This window comes from Polyodon spathula, chromosome 18 (genome assembly GCF_017654505.1).
Source record: "Polyodon spathula isolate WHYD16114869_AA chromosome 18, ASM1765450v1, whole genome shotgun sequence".
NCBI classification, from domain to species: Eukaryota; Metazoa; Chordata; class Actinopteri; order Acipenseriformes; family Polyodontidae; genus Polyodon; species Polyodon spathula.
The window spans coordinates 31778101-31795240 of record NC_054551.1 but is presented as its reverse complement, the minus strand read 5'-3'; the positions used below and the strand labels follow the sequence as shown (position 1 = coordinate 31795240).

At 37.3% G+C, this 17140-nt stretch overlaps 2 protein-coding genes and 1 long non-coding RNA gene across 3 annotated transcripts in view; 2 read left to right on the top strand and 1 right to left on the bottom strand.

Moving 5' to 3' along the window:
• Window positions 1–1884: 1884 nt before the first annotated feature.
• On the top strand, window positions 1885–12125 carry LOC121294148 (volume-regulated anion channel subunit LRRC8C-like). The gene is made up of 3 exons (XM_041217740.1): window positions 1885–2362; window positions 6885–7027; window positions 9672–12125. The coding sequence occupies exons 2-3, from the start codon at window positions 6890–6892 to the stop codon at window positions 11931–11933; spliced, it is 2400 nt and encodes a 799-aa protein (XP_041073674.1). The 5' UTR covers window positions 1885–2362; window positions 6885–6889; the 3' UTR covers window positions 11934–12125.
• Window positions 9832–17140, top strand: part of LOC121294146 (volume-regulated anion channel subunit LRRC8D-like) — a 20426-nt gene continuing 13117 nt past the window's right edge. The window contains exon 1 of the mRNA XM_041217739.1: window positions 9832–9886. The gene's annotated coding sequence lies outside the window, so the exon portion shown is untranslated. The remainder of the gene's footprint in view (window positions 9887–17140) is intronic.
• Window positions 16192–17140, bottom strand: part of LOC121294150 — a 3922-nt gene continuing 2973 nt past the window's right edge. The window contains exon 3 of the long non-coding RNA XR_005946699.1: window positions 16192–16989. This is a non-coding gene — a long non-coding RNA (uncharacterized LOC121294150). The remainder of the gene's footprint in view (window positions 16990–17140) is intronic.

The following is a 17140-nucleotide window of genomic DNA, read 5'->3' as shown; positions in this document are numbered from 1 at the left end:
ACAACAGCTTAACTTTTATTCCAAATGAAATACACTATCTTAAGAAGTTACAGTACTTTGCCTTCACCAACAATAATGTAAGTTGTGTGGTAAAATCCCCCAGCCAAGGCTAGTTTGCGGCCATAAAACACTTGACCCAGGCACTTTTATTCCCACAGATAAAATATAAATACTGGAACAAAACAAAACAAATAAACAAGCCAAAAGCTTAACTCCATCAAGGACCTCCTAAACTTTGAACGGTTCTAAACTATAGAACCGGAGCTAAGCTGTTTACCAGTAACCCAACACTTGTTACATACAGTACACGTTACCTTATTTTACCCAGGTAACAGGTCTCTTCACAGGCCCTAGCCTTTACACAGGCTCTTGGCCAAAACACTGCTGACCTGCTTCCTCATTAAATTAATGCCATGTGATTCTATTTCTGACTTACAAACAACCCCATGGCATTCTGGGGGACGTAGTCCCATTACCCTCCAGGACTACATCGTTCCTCCCCCTACTCTGCCTCAGTAGATATTAAACAAGTGGTTCTATTTTCACATAAAGGTCCTGATTAGTTTTTGTTGCAGTGCAAAATGTTGTTGAGAGTAAATCTGTCCTAATACCTCTTTAATTTGCTTGATAATTGTGATTATCTGGGAGAGGCAGACTTTCAATATTCAAGTGGTACACTAAGATAATTGCTGTGTTATTATTGCATACATGTTTATATAACTTATGTGAGTCGTGCTACTGCAAGCTTAATTTTCTTTATTTAGTCACTGGATTCACATCATTAATTATCCATGAACAAAAATGTAATTTCAAAGTATGTTTATTTATTTTATTGTTTATTTGATGACATTTACATATATTCAATCTGAAAATCTTAATTCTGCAAAGAAGCACATGAAAGGTTCTATTCAAGATATTCATTATTATCAGCTAATACAGTGGTCAGCCTCAGTTAACCCATAGTTTTCCTAAATGTCAAACTGGTCATTGTTACATTACCTTATACTGGTATTTTAGTTAACATATATTTAGAGTATTGCCTTGTAATTCAAAAATTGGTATCTGGACGGTCCACAGGAAATGCAGTTTATTTTTGCATGTTTCTTTTTGTTTTGTAGATTGATGAGCTGCCAGATGGATTATTTCGGTGCAGAATGCTCCGGTCTTTGCTTCTCAGAAATAACAGTCTATCAGTATTACCTCCCCTGGTTAATGAACTAGTGAACCTAGTAGAGCTGGAACTCAGTGGAAACCAACTGGAAACACTACCCCTGGAGCTGGGGGGCTGTTTGAGCCTTAGAGCTAGTGGTCTGATTGGAGAAGAATATCTATTCAGTTCCCTTCCATCTACAATGAAAGAAAACTGTCTGCGACCTGAGAAAGAGCAAGTGTGAGACAAACCTCAGGTTGAACCTGCAAACTTTAATTTTAGACACTGAATGTACTGTATAAATCATATGTAGCTGTCATCACTACATTGTAGCTGGACACTTTAGTAATATGGTATCTTTAAATTTTAGTATATTTTTATATTAGAAAATTGAGTTTCTACCTAGCCAAGTGTATTTTAAAGAGTCACTAATTGAATAGATATAATTATTAGCTATATTTTAAAGGCTCATGTGTTAATGTAACATAGCATTATGTGAATATATTAAGACGGTCTAAATATAGAACAGTGGTTTTAGCTGTAGGATTAAGGTTGTTTAAATATATGCTGTTGTAAACACTGTAGACTTTAGTTTAAGACATGAAGCACTCCTGGGGGGTCTTATTTACCCGTTTGTTTCGATTTCCTGGCATTTTGTTGCGCTTCCTTTTAAAGGTGCATCCTTGCTAGTTCTCACAAAAACAGAAACAGCCCCTTTTAATCAAAGGAAGGATGTTCTTTGTAACACAGGGCCTATTTAACTCGGGGTATCCACACACCTTTCACTTCCAAATCGTTTATATTTTTCGGGATCATCGTGACAGCGAGTAAAACAAGAATGAGTGTGTCTCAAAAAAACAAAAACAGAAATAAGGTCCGGCCGTGAGTTAATTCAGTTGTTGAGTGGGATTCAGTTCCACCTCGCTTGTTAACTCTAGATAGGAATCTCTTTCCGTCGTCCCGTTAGCAAGGGCATGGTTTACAGTATATCCTCTTAGTAATTTCACACGAGGCTCCGCCCTACCGCCGTCAGTCAGTTCAGTCTTTGTGAAGGATACCCTTGTGAGACAGCGATACTTATTAAAATAGCGGAAAGCAAAGCGGTCACATACCGCCACCACAACGGCATGAGGCCGCCTTCGGTAGATACTGATCCGCCACAGCTGTAACAAAAGGATAATCTGCGTAGGGGCTTCTGAGAACAAGCATAAGGTAAGAAGTCATATATATATATATATATATATATATATATATATATATATATATATATGATATATATTATATATATATGATATTTGCGTGTGGATTATTTATCAGTTGAGGTTTGTCACTGTATATAGCCGACTGAAATTACCACCAATGAGAGGTTTTAGAATTGCTTTAGAATACTTTATTTTAGATGTTTTTGGGTGACCGACTGTGGGGTTGGTTTTGCTATATAATGACAATGACCGAGTCGGGGTGCGGTGTTAAAAGAAAGCCTTTCAACTTTTCGAGACGCTGCTACCGCACTTGTGCGTCAACATCTGTTTGATATTGATAGCTCTTTGTCTACCGTCCCTCCTGAGCCTCCCAAAGTCATCGCTTCTTAAATAAATAAATAAAAAAATTAGACATAAACAACGGGTTATGATCTGCCAGAGTTTCTACTGAAGTGATTACATCTTTTGATGTGCAACCATACGTTTTGTTCGAAAGGCTTGTATTAAACTGACGTCATCACACTGGACATTACGTCAACGACATTGATTTTGCTGTACCTTATGCCAAATTGAAAAACGAAAATGCAGCTCGTCACACTGAGTAACAGTGTTTTACAAGTTTACAAAAAAAAAAAAAAAAAAAAGCTATATTTATTTACTGGTCTTATAGAAAATAACAGAATACCAACATTTAAGTGTAGCATTCCTAAAGTGTTGTTGAGTGTATTTTACATGTAACTGAAAAATGACAGAAATTACACATTACCAAGAGTAGTAAGCAAAAGGCTTTGATTCCAGAGCACTGTATAAAATTGCACAAGCTCAGTAAGAAAGTCACAAAAGACTAAGGGTTAAACAATTAGTCTTTGTGATTATAATGCTGCAGTGTAAAACAAAAAAAGAAACTCTGAGGATAAATGAAACTTGTTAGGTGAGGGATCAAAGGATGGACAACAAGAACACCACAGTCAGAAATGTCCTTACAAGTAGGGTACAGGTGTACAGCAATTACTTAGCTGCTCAATATGGACATTGACGAATTGTCTTAAGAATGTTTATACCACAACAGTAGTGGCTAAGTGGCTTTATAAACACTATGCATTGTAAAGTAGCATTGAGTGCTATCCAGTGTATAAATTATGCAGTGACCGAGCCATTTGTTAATGTGATAGATTTATTTTTTATTGTTCTTGTTTTCTGTGTCAAAGCATGCGTTGTATTGGCTACTTTTTAATATTTTCTATTTTATCAGTTAGACTTTTAGTATTAAAAATGTAATTACTAACCAATACATTATAACTATTAATGAAAAAGATACAAAGTCAAAGTGCATTCCTATTTTGTAATTACATTTCTCTGAGAAAAAGGGGGGGGGGGGGGGGGGGGGGGGGGGGGGGGGGGGGGGGGGGGGGGGGGGGGGGGGGGGGGGGGGGGGGTGTGTGGGGGTACATCTGTCAACACTTACAGTTGTGAATGGGGGGGGGGGTCCATAAATTACATTTCTGGCAGACATCCTTTTACATATCCCCTCACTGTAAGGTTTGTAGAGAGCATGAAAGGATGGAGCTTAATATTCTTGATAGAATGCTTAACGTATGTTGAAAGTGTGGCTTATCAAGTGGAAGATCTTAGAAATATGCAATCTTCTTGTATTTCTTTGTGAGCTAATTAAAACATGCTCTTCTTTCTGAGAGATTTGTATAATTTATTCCAAGATTACACTGGGTGAGTTATTTCCTGTAAACATGTCTCAAAGATAAACTTTAGTTGGTCTTACTTTCACAGCAGACTGGTGCTGCATGGGAAACACGCATTGCCATGTTATGTAGTGAGAGGTTTCCTGGAATCAAACAGGATTTCTAAACATTGAATTATGCAAAAACTATAAACAACTCTTTCTACTCTGGTTTCTATAGCTATGGTTATCTAACTATTCCGAAATGAATAAACAAAATGTGTAACTGTGCCTTTTGGAAATGAATCACATTAAAATGCACATTTATTCAAGTATACTAGAGCATATTATAAATAAAATGTCTGTAATGCATGATTGAACTATAATATAGTTTAAATATAATAATGACTGTAAAGCTATGAAAAGACAACTTAAACAGCTAATGATGACGTGTATGATGTATTGCATTTGTGTTTAAACAGTTTGCAGATGGAATGTGGTGGGTAGATTATGTTGTATAAATTAAAACTTCAGTAAACATTAGTATCTCCAGAAATAGGACCAGAATGACTGTAATACCTTAACAGTTAAGGAAGATGAAGGTCATCTCGTGCTTAGGAAATAGGTCTAAATATTGTGCATGCAGTTCATCAAATCTATATTTAAAAGATTTGAAGTAGGATGTTCGTAATCCCTGTCATTGTGTGGAAAGAAAGCAGGATTCCTGTTTTTGGTGCCAGAATAAACAGTTATTCATCCAGCACAATTAACAGCATTACTGTCCATCTATCATCACTGCATTAGCTCTGTGCTTGCTCTTTGGCCCATAATTGTATTGAACATAATCTAACACTGTAAAAGGCAGCATTGCTTAGTTGAATCATCACACATGTTTATCATTTCACCTTAATAATAGTAACAATAAACAAAAACCCTACACACACGCACAGAAGAACTGCTTTTTTTTTGTCAGTTAACTGATATAAATGTAACAGCTCATTTTCGAACTTTTGTTCTTTCACAATTATAAAGTCATCTGAAGAGTTAATAAGTGATTGCATGTTTGTTATTTGTCCGTTTACCTAGATTAATGAGCCATTTAGAAAACTCATGGACAACACCTAGTTTTGCAAAAATTAACTATTTTTCCTGGTCAGTAAGTTCTCAGATGAGGCAGTGTGGTTCAGTGGTTAAAGTCCAGGGTTTGTAACTAGGGGTGGGTTTAATAAATAATTACTCGAGCACTAATTTATTACTCGAGTACTCGAAAATTTTTAAATAATATCTCTTCGTGAATGTAAGTTCAATATATTGTAGCAACTCAGTCAGTTCAGGTTGGCAGACTTGTTTTATCTGGTCGTGTGCATTCACGTTATCTGTATTATTCCAGGGTGGGACCATACCACTAGTTTCAGTAGTGTGGGGGGGTGTGTGTGTGTGTGCTGTTGGGTGCGAACCATGTCATCTAGATGCTCTTGCTCTGCCCCCTACATGAGAGTAGTGGTCCGCTCTCTTCTCAGTGTGTGAGGGGACTGGTAGAGCCGGAGTCTGTGTGTGTGTGGAATAGAGCAGAGAGAAAGTGAGCAAGTTTTTAGGATAGACAGGATGAAGGATTTATTGTTTTCGTGGTGTGGTCCTGCCCAAACAAATTTACAGTATAATCGTAAATCTCGAAAAACTACTCACTTCTAAATCTTTTGTAGTCATTTTTGTATTACTTTAGTATAAATACATGTAAATTTGGATTCATATGTTGTTTTTTTCTGACTTTATGTGAAGGAAAAGACACAAAAGCCCCCGTTTTCTCATTGGAAATAGTGATATTTTGAAATTTACTTGTCCTGGTCACAAAAGCAAAGTTTGTGGGGAATAATAGCCATTTTCTATACTTTTGAGGCATAAACAATTAGGAAATAACACTTACTACCCAGGAACAAAAAAAAATTGTGTTACAATAGTTTATAATATTAATATTATAATAATATAATTATTATTAATCAGCTACATGTTTATGCTGGTAAGGTGCTTTAGGTCAATATAATGAGCTTAGATCACCAGTACAATCACCAATTAATCATATATATGATATAATATGTAAAATAAAAAAAGAAACCAAAAAAAAGTGAAATGCTGTTCTATTTTATTTCTTGCTGACACAATATACAGAAATAAAGACTTTTTTTTTCATTTTAGGGAGGTTTTTCAGATTTGCCCTGCTGTAGAACCCCAGAGTCCAGCATGTTATTGGTGACTGTTTTACACCCTGGGAATTCTTCTGCGTTTCACTTAATACAACCCCCCCTACAATGCAGTTCTTCACACTCTAAGGCAGGGGTGACTAAAAAGTCAGGGATTGTGTTTCTGGTGGAGCTTTATTAACTGCCACATAATTGCACCTTAATTACATTCCACAGTCAAGCATGACAGCCAGAAGAAGCACCACAGTGAGGTCCCTTGTTTCCAGGGTTTAGGAGGAATAATATTATTATGCCATTTAAAAAGAAAAGCAAATTAAACTGTGCAATGGGGACTAAACTGCAACTCAGCGGCACATATTAAGATCTCTTTAAATAAGTGCAATTACTTCATTTTGAGGAACACGACAATTCATACATAACAGAGCACACTGCATCTCTGTTATCACCAGGGGTTATCTTTTCATTCTGGAAAACTGGTAATAATTAATGTGTAGTTTCTAAAAGCTATTCAGTATTTAATCATTGGGTAATTCTTTTTAAAAAGGCATCCCAGCACTGGGGATTTGTGTTCATCATTTGAATCTTTGGTTATGTAGGAGCACACACTATGTTACTTGAAGATAAGCAAGCCGGTTAATGATTGCTTGGTGTTTTGACAGGAACGATGATTCCAGTTACAGAGTTCCGGCAGTTCTCAGAGCAGCAGCCAGCATTCCGAGTGCTGAAGCCATGGTGGGATGTCTTTACAGACTACCTTTCAGTAGCTATGCTCATGATCGGAGTGTTTGGGTGCACTTTGCAGGTAGGTGTGACAATCCATACCACATTCCTATTCAGACTTGTATGGGTTTTGGAAAATGTATTATCCCCCTGGAGAATGCATGTCCCTGGTGAATTGCTAATCAAATTGTGAAATTTGAAAGGGCATTATTTAGCTCATCTTATTGAGATTATAACGATGTAGGGAGATGTGAGGGCGCAATAGTAGCACAAGGGAGCTACTGTCTAATGCAATTATCCATTGTTAATAAGGTACCAATGCCAGTTCCCGTGTGCAGTGTGTGTTGCCATTGCTGGTAATATTGTGATTTGCTAATGTAATTAAAATATTAGTGAAATACTGAGGTTTGGTGGTCCAGTGGCTTGGTACCAGGAGGTTCCCGGTTGAAATCCTGGCTCACTCACTGTGTGTGACCCTGAGCAAGTCACTAAATCTCCTTGTGCTCCGTCCCTCAGATGAGACGTAAAAAAACGACTCTGCAGCAGCAGTTGTTGATGCATAGTTCACCCCTCATAGTTCACCACATCTACTAAATGACTAATTTAATAATAATTAAGAGTTATATACCAATTGTATTTTTCCAACTGGAGAAACACTGCAAAAATACATCCCATAGTTGCTAAAAGTTGTATTAATAAGGCCTCAAGTATAGAAGAGCAGATAGTGCGTGAATTGGTAGATTAAGTTTCAAAATGTATGCCAATTAAAGTTTCACAAGGAACTACACAGTGACTGCAGGAATGCTTTTTGTCAGCTTTTAAAGGGTACATAAGGACCTTTTTATTTTATTGTGTTACATGTTCCCATGTGTTGCTACAACTGTTTACGTAAGGTATGGATTTTGTTTTTTTTTCTGTTCATTTTGACCACTTTTTTAAATTGCTCCTGCTCACATATATAACTGAGATGGATTTACCAGTGAGCAAGGAGGATGATGGGAAATGTTAGTTCTGAGAGGTCCATGCGGGTACAGTACAATAAACAACACACACACCTTATGTAAACAGTTGTAGCAACATAATAAAATAAAAAGGTCCTTATGTACCCATATATATATATATATATATATATATATATATATATATATATATATATATATATATATATATATATATATAGTCACCTTTTTGCTTGCCACACAGGCTCTCACAGGTTCTTCTCCCTTCTGAATCACGACCCAACACACAGGATTCTACTGAAACAGCGCTCACGCGCACTTTTAATAAACAACAAATGAAATAAACACAAAACAAACACCTAGCTCCTATTTGGAGCACTCACTAAACATAAACAGGAACCTAACTATCACGCAGGATGGCTAAACCGTTTACCTGCCACAAACATTCAAAAACACACCCTTACACAATACCTCAATACGACTGCTCACTCACACAGTCGGGCTCTTCTCTCAGCAGCAGCCTGGAACAGACTGGCTGCCTCTCTTAAATACCCTGCACCTGGCTCTAATTTACAATTACCACCAGGTGCAGGGGATTACTAAACAATAAAACAATTACACAATTAAACCCCATAACACCCAAATGTGCATTCTCACAAGGTTTTTAGCAGGGAAGGATTTTAACCCCCTCCCTGCTATCTCACAATATATATATATATATATATATATATATATATATATATATATATATATATATATACACACAATGTTTACCGTGTTGAAAAACAAAACTTATTTGGGAGCCATGAAAAAGAAAAAAAAATCTTATAAATGAAAATCTTGTGTGACTCCTAAGCATGTTTATTTTTCTTAACTTTTTTTTTTGATCAGTGAGAGTATTTAAATTGAGTTAGTGCAGACTTTGTAAGATACACAAACAGTTCTCTGTTCATATGCTGAAGAGAAGCTGTATGCTAGAAAACTGGAAACTAAAGGATTTTTATTCTTGCTTCGCATGGTGTTAGAATTCCCCTTGCAAAGCTGTCCCTAACAGACAAATGCACTGATTGCGATCACAGCGAAAGCACAATGAACACCACACTGAATTGAATTTCTGTCACGTGCTATATTTCAACACTAAGAAAATACTAACATCCATGAACTGTATTTCTTAAGGAGAAACTACGTACAGCCACAAAATATGTTTTTAAACAAAACCATTCTATAAAACACCAGGTTAAAGAAATCTCTGCTTGCAAGACATGCTTTCAGGCAGTGTTGACTTTATTAATAATTTCACCTGCAGGGTAACATGCTTTGACCCAAAAAACACTGCTGAGGTGAAATGGCCCAGGAAGCAGAAGTGTAGTAAAAGGTTCCCTGTCTATCAATCACTTGTATTAAGATTTCAGGAGCTTTTCATCAAAGCTAGAATAGCCTTACAGCAATGCAGCCGCTGTTCGGTCATGAATAATTTATCCACAGCATACGTTTGAAGAGTGATAACTGTACAAAGCAGAACGACAGCAGGGTCCCAATATTGTGCACATGCCATACCTGCCCTATCGTCTACCCTCCATACATCAGTGTTCTGAAAGTAAATGACTGGGTCAATGCATACTGTACACAGTATCCTCTCTGGATATTCCTTGTTTGAGCAATGTGTAACTGAATAACAATAACAGTAACATAAAAGCTCAAGAAGGTACTTGCCACGTGAGATGGTTTCATTTCTAATATGTATTTTTTTATTACCTGATCCTATAGGTAATGCAAGATAAAATCATCTGCCTTCCCAAAAGAATTTCCATGGCAAACCAAACTCTCCTTCTTAACTCCACTATACCAGAGCCCCCTCTGCCTCCACCTGCCCAGCCCTCCCCAGCTCCGGCCGTCAATGAAATGAAGGGGCTGAAAACCAACCTGGACATCCAGCAGTACAGCTTTATAAACCAGATGTGCTACGAGCGGGCGCTGCACTGGTACGCAAAGTATTTCCCCTATCTGGTGCTCATACACACACTTGTCTTCATGTTGTGCAGTAACTTCTGGTTCAAGTTTCCAGGGTCGAGCTCTAAAATCGAGCATTTCATATCTATACTGGGGAAGTGTTTTGATTCCCCTTGGACTACCCGGGCTCTGTCTGAGGTGTCGGGAGAAAACCCAGAAGAGAAGGACAAAAAAAAGAACACCCTTAACAAACCTAACTTAAACATGCTGGTGATGGAAGACAACTCAGGGAAAACACAGTCCCTGAAATCGGTCCCGGAAAAGCTTGTGGTCGACAAGCCTACAGCAGGAGCACTTGACAAAAAGGAAGGAGAACAAGCCAAGGCATTGTTTGAAAAGGTCAAGAAATTCAGGCTGCATGTAGAGGAGGGAGATCTGCTTTACAGTATGTATGTTCGACAAACAGTCTTGAAGGTCCTAAAGTTCCTAATTATTATTGTCTATAACAGCGCGCTGGTGTCGAAAGTGCAGTTTACAGTCAGCTGCAATGTGGACATACAAGACATGACTGGATACAAAAATTTCTCCTGCAATCACACAATGGCACACTTGTTCTCCAAACTGTCTTTTTGCTACCTGAGTTTAGTTAGTGTGTACGGGCTGACGTGTCTCTATACTTTGTACTGGTTGTTCTACCGCTCCCTCAAAGAGTACTCTTTTGAGTATGTGCGTCAGGAGACAGGGATCGATGATATCCCGGATGTGAAAAACGACTTTTCCTTCATGCTTCACATGATCGATCAGTACGATCCTCTGTACTCCAAGAGATTCGCCGTCTTTCTGTCCGAAGTCAGTGAAAACAAATTAAAGCAGCTCAACTTGAACAACGAGTGGACTCCTGATAAGCTTCGACAGAGGCTGCAGACAAACAGCAGTAACAGACTGGAACTGCAGCTTTTTATGCTCTCCGGCCTTCCAGACACAATATTCGAAGTAGCAGAGCTTCAGTCCCTGAGGCTGGAGATCATAAACAATGTTACAATACCAGCATCTATCGCCCAACTTGAGGACCTCCAAGAGCTCGCCCTCTACCAGTGTTCTTTAAAAATCCATTCCGCTGCCACCTCATTTTTGAAAGAAAACTTAAAGGTCTTGAGAGTGAAGTTTGATGACAACCGGGAGCTGCCACATTGGTTATACTGTCTTAGAAATTTAGAGGAACTTCACCTCACTGGTTCCTTAAGTCCTGACGTCTCTAAAAATATTACACTCGACTCCTTACGGGAGCTGAAGAGTCTTAAAACACTCTCCTTAAGAAGCAACTTCACCAAAATCCCACAGTGTATTGTCGACGTTTCCAGTCACCTGCAGAAGCTTTACATTCACAACGACGGCACTAAATTGGTCATGCTAAACAACCTGAAGAAAATGACCAACCTGACTGAGTTAGAGCTGGTGCACTGCGACCTGGAGAGAATACCGCATGCAGTGTTCAGCCTTGTAAACCTCCAAGAGCTGAACTTGAAGGAAAATAACCTCAGATCTATTGAGGAGATTCTCAGCTTTCAGCATCTGCGGAAATTGACCTGCCTGAAACTGTGGCACAATGGAATCCCCTACATCCCAGAGCACATTAAAAAACTGACGAGTCTGGAGAGGCTGTATTTCAGCCACAATAAAATCGAGGTTCTGCCTTCTCACCTCTTTCTGTGCAACAAGCTCCGATTCTTGGACTTGTCGTACAATGACATTCGGTTCATCCCCCCTGAAGTCGGGGTTCTGCAGAGTCTCCAGTACTTTTCCATTACTTGCAACAAAGTTGAAAGTTTGCCTGACGAGCTTTATTTTTGCAAGAAGCTGAAGATCTTTAAAATAGGAAAGAACTCTTTGTCTCTGTTGTCTCCAAAGATTGCTAATTTAGTTTTATTGACGCACTTAGACCTCAAAGGCAACCACTTTGAAGCTCTCCCCGCTGAACTGGGTGCCTGTAAGGCTTTGAAGCGAAGTGGTCTGATTGTGGAGGATGCCTTGTTTGAAACTCTGCCTTCTGAAGTCAGGGAGAAAATGAAAGTGGAGTAATCTACGCCCTCTTCTAAAATGCCAAAGGTCTTAATATGACGATCAATCCAGAGTGTTACAAAGTGGCATTTCTAACTAGTTTCTTATTAAGCTACAGTATTATGTGTATTTTAGTGTTTACATTAGAAATTTTATTGCCACTTGTTTTTTTTTTTTACACACACACACACACAAACCATATATATATATATATATATATATATATATATATATATATATATATATATATATATATATATATATATATATATACTAGCTACGTTATATGCGTGTGCCAAGATTTGTAGTTATAATGCCGGTATATGAAGACACTAGAAACTGTACTGATTATTTTATACAGTGTTTCAATCTCATAAATGCTCCATAAAGATTAATTACAGTTATGTGAGACCCTCTTAATTAACTCCAGAACTATACGCCACAAGTGCAGTGTCCCAAGTTCCAATGTAAGTGTGGTCTGATTGTCTGGGGACTTGTGTTCATGTTTTTAAAATGTTCCTGCAGAATATTTGTATGCAGTTTAACTTTAAAAGAAGGTTGTTTTTAGACAATCACAGTTGTTGTTTTGTTTTTATTTTTTGTGAGGGGTAGGACCAATGAAAAGTGTGGTGTTGTTCCTGGGTTGCGGCTCTGTGGAAGTTGCCAGTGATGGTTGATTGTGTTCTGATGTGTTCATCACACACAGTCTTTCATTACTGATTAGGTTCCAAAGTGCAGTGTTTAGAATCAGTGAGCTGGTATATAGTACCTGCCTGAGGTGTTCTCTGGTGTAATCTGGTTTAAAAACTCTTATTCGCACAGCTACATTATCATTAGAACCCCTAGTGCTAAATATCTTTTGGCTTTTTTTATACTTTTAATTCATGAAAGGCTTGTATTTCTGTAGTATTTTAGTTGAGAGAGGGGGTACCTGATTTTTAAACAGCAAATAACTACCATGTTTTCAATTAAAATGGAGGCCAGAGATGAGATTGCTATTTCGAAGAAGGAAAGGTAACCAAAAAGTACCCAAACCACCATTTCTCTCGTTCTTACCCGCATATACTGTTCATTGTGAATCATTTTTTCACCTGTGCCTACGTCATTTTAAAGTCTTGTTTATCACTCGTTAAAAACAACGCTTGAAGCCGTGCGTAATTCCTATGTCTGGAATACATTTTGTGTCTATTGACAGAATGGCTTGCAGCGACTGTTTTGTATGTTTGACTCTGTGAAGATTATTGTGAAGATGTGTCTTCGTGTGCAGATGAGTGAATGCAGTGTCTGCATTCCTGCAGCTACTATGATCACTTCCTGCATTGCAGTTGCATTTTGTAGCCATAAAAACAACACAGGAAATGTTCAGTTAAAAATGTTAATACTGAAATGAAATGAAGAGGATTCTAGATGGCTTTCTGTTTGTTGTGTGTGTTTGTTCCTCTTGCTACAGTAACTAAGCAATTTCATATATAAGGGATAAATTAATTTGTTGAGGAGCTGCAGGTTATTAAAAGTATTTCAGTTTGTGTTATAGCATATAAAACAAAATAAGATTTGAAATATACAAAAAATAATCAGACATGCCATATATTGATGTTCAATTTTCCATAGACTTGCATTATTTTATACCAGACAGTAAATGTGATTTATCAAAAAGTACTTGCACTTTATATATATATATATATATATATATATATATATATATATATATATATATATATATATATATATATATATACACACACACACACACATTTTGCTGACACCATCAGCATTATAGGATATATATTCCTTTAGGTTTTTATTCTGTAATGTTTAATTGCTCACATGCTGTGTACAGTCTGATCAGCTCAAAGCTGAGTTGGGTTTGTTCTTCAAAAAAAAAAAAAAAGCAATAAATTGTATTTTATATGAAAGCCTGTAGGTGGCACTGCCTGGTAATTTTTTCAGAAATGTCCCACGACACACCCACAGAAATGAATGTTCTGAAGCACTCACTGTTCACTGTTTAAATGTTTTTTTGCCATAGTTTTCAGATGGTTGGTTTCTTTCTTGCTACTGTGAGTGAAAACTGAAAATTATTTACACTTCCGAACAGCAGAGGGCAGTGGAGAGCACATCCTAAAGTGGATAAGGTTGTGGTGGAGGCGTGAAAGAAACCTTGCTGTGCTATTGAAATCCTGTATATGAAATCATAATGTCAACTAGATTTAATAATTCTGTATTTTCAATAACACGTCATACCCCACCTCTTAAAAGAAAAACATGGGCAGTTTATTTCCAACTGTGTTCCATTTGGTTAGTTTAAATGGTCCAATCAAACTCATTCAAGTTAATTTTACGCCTACAAGCACAGTAAAGTCCATTTGTTTCAGTGCAGCGTGAAAGCAAACAAACATGGAAGCGAATTAGTTAAAGCAAATTTGTTCTTCATTTTTTGCCCCCATTATTTTATTTCCAAATAAAATGAACTGGGTTAATTTGGGAATTAACCACATGTGAAAATGCCTTTACAAAGTCTGTAGTACAACTGATATTTTTGTCAAATGCAGTACGCCACCTTAATACAATATGTGGTTAGAAAAAAAAAATCTATATATATTTTTTTCAAGCAGTTAATTGTGTGACCTGTACTGTAATATAAACCGGGGGGCATGTATGGTAAGGTGTGGGTGTAACGTTTAATGCAGCGTTAGATTAGAAGATTGAAACGCTCACATTGTACACTGCTGCTAAAGGGTACGGAAAGCACAGTAGAGCAATGGGAAAGTATTTTTTGGACGACCAGAAGAGTTGCCGACCATGAAGAGTGAGGACCTTTCATTTTATTTGTACTGGATTACATACTGTTCTGCTGTAATGTAGAGCTTGCTGAACACAGCTTCTTCACATTCTGAATGACAGATAGACCATTGTGCTGGACACAAAGACATTGTTTTCTTTCAGCAATGGCTAATGGAAAAATCCATCTGCACTGTAGTATTGCTAGGCTTTTAACTCGCTTTACATGTGTAATGTTTTGTTGCTCTTTGATCACAAAGCTACTGTTTTATTTTGGAAAATAACGTGCACTTGTGAAAAATGTAAAAGGAGAGCTTTAGGATCTCATTCTTAATCCATGGATTAAAAGGCAAGTTGCCAACTATACCTCTCTTGTTGCTACGGTCTACTGATTGTACCTGCCAAGTTGCATTACTCTGTGGTGCATACCTTTCCCTTTGTACTTATATGAATTGCTCAAGTGATTTTTGAACCACCCTGGTCTTTAGTAACAGATTAGTTGTGGTTTGCCCAAGTATTTTTTTTTTTTTAATAAACGGTGGACAACAATAGCTTCATTGTCCAGTGCCCTACTACATAAAGCATTAATGTGCCTGCAAGAGCATCGTGGTTGGCATGCTAAGACTTTATGAATATGACCCAGTGTGTTCTGTTTCAACATCACAATCAATATATAGTATCACGTTCAGGACACCTTATCATCCTGTGACTGTTAATGAACAGATATACCAGCAACTGAGTTTGTCTGACGGAGAAATTAATATTGCTCTCTTAGGAGGTAGTCTCATAAAAAGCTTTGCAAACTTAAATTATTGATGGAAATGTTCACAACCACAAACTACATATAAAGTAACCACTCTAAGGGATGGTGCTACTGCTGAGTTAATTGGCCCAGATTAAACTGTCTCTTGCAAATCTTTGAAAACTGTCTGCTGATTTCAGTCACGTATAGCAGGCAGAAGTTAAAGGTTAACGGGGTTTTATTAAGCGGTTTTGCTATTCTGCACATGGTTGGATGAATGTCGGTTGTGCAGTGATAAGCGTCCAGCACTTTGAGGTTAATCTTAAACAAGTGCTGATCTTTTTAGACTAGAAAAAGGTTGTTAGTTGAATTACATTTAATCAAATCTTTAAAGGGTATGAAATAGATAAGGACCTTAGTTACTATGTGGACATAAATAAATGAGTATTTACAATAACGCTACTTTTTTGTACATCGTTTTGATTTAATCCATAGTAGTGCAGGACCAGAGGGCACAAACGGAAGCTGAGTAAAAGGAAGTTTGGAACGGATTGCAGAAAGCAGTACTACATGTGAACTTGTAACTAGGATCTAAATGAACAGCAACTAGGTACTGTCCTGAGGCAAATGATACTCAACCCTGGTCCTAGTGATCTAATCCAGTCCAGGTTTTTACTCCAAGCAAGTTTTAATGAGTTAATTGAAGCTGCTTAGAGGCAATTAACTAATTTAAGACCTGGTTGGAATAAAGACTAGAACTGGAATAGACCTTGAGGGCCAGAGTTGAGTACCACTGCGCTAGACAACCTCAATATGCAGACTGACCTCCTCTGTATTTATAGATTTCTAAAGACTTTTTGATATCCACCACTGTGGGTGCAGCTAATCATGCATTACATTTATATGTCATATTTTCTTTTTACTAACAGTTATCTCATAACCTCACTGGGTTACATTTAAATAAATAAATAAATAAAATTGTTAAGTTCTGTAAATGTTACTAGATAATAGTACATTTTGAAAAAGGGGGATCCCATTTTTTAAAAGGCTAAGTAACACATCACAGTTTAAATGTTTTCACTTTTCTCTTACCCTTTTAATGATCTGCTGTGTATAATTCCATTTAGACCTGTGATGTTGTGTCAGTAAAACAATTAAAATGACAGACAGCATGGATAAACTATGCGTGCTGATAAACATGACATGTTATGAGTGCAGCAGGTAAATAAAAGCGCTTTTAATAATGAAGACTAAACTGGAACAGTCAGTAACTGCTGTGTGAGACATTTTAAAAGGCACCATAATTATCAAGCTCTTTCCTGCAACACAAATTTAAAGAAGAAAACACCATTTGCCATTTTGCTGGTAATATAATTAAATGGGCTGGAAGTAGATAAGAGCCTAGTCATCTGCAGATGGCTCCCTATTATTAAACCTTTGGGAGGTGGTTTCAGATTAATTGCTAAATAAGCAGTGCTTGCAGGTCTAGGAGAGCCTGAGTGGAGGTCTCCTTCTTCTTCCACTGGAACGGTCTGCAGTTTGGAGTCCTAGGGGCTTGAAGTATGGAAAGAGTTTGAATTAAACGCATATATATTGTTAATATTGTTTAGCAATTAAAAAATAAAAATAAAACATTTTAGCTGCGACTGTTCCCACATCTAGCTTCCACAATCTTGTGAGTTATGTAGTGTGTACTGTAAATATA

Excerpts from the sequence above, each read along its gene's own strand:
- LOC121294148 (XM_041217740.1), top strand. The coding sequence starts at position 6,890 with ATGATTCCAGTTACAGAGTTCCGGCAGTTCTCAGAGCAGCAGCCAGCA. Across the intron at positions 7,028-9,671 it reads TGTTTGGGTGCACTTTGCAG|GTAATGCAAGATAAAATCAT; the intron begins GTAGGTGTGACA and ends CTGATCCTATAG.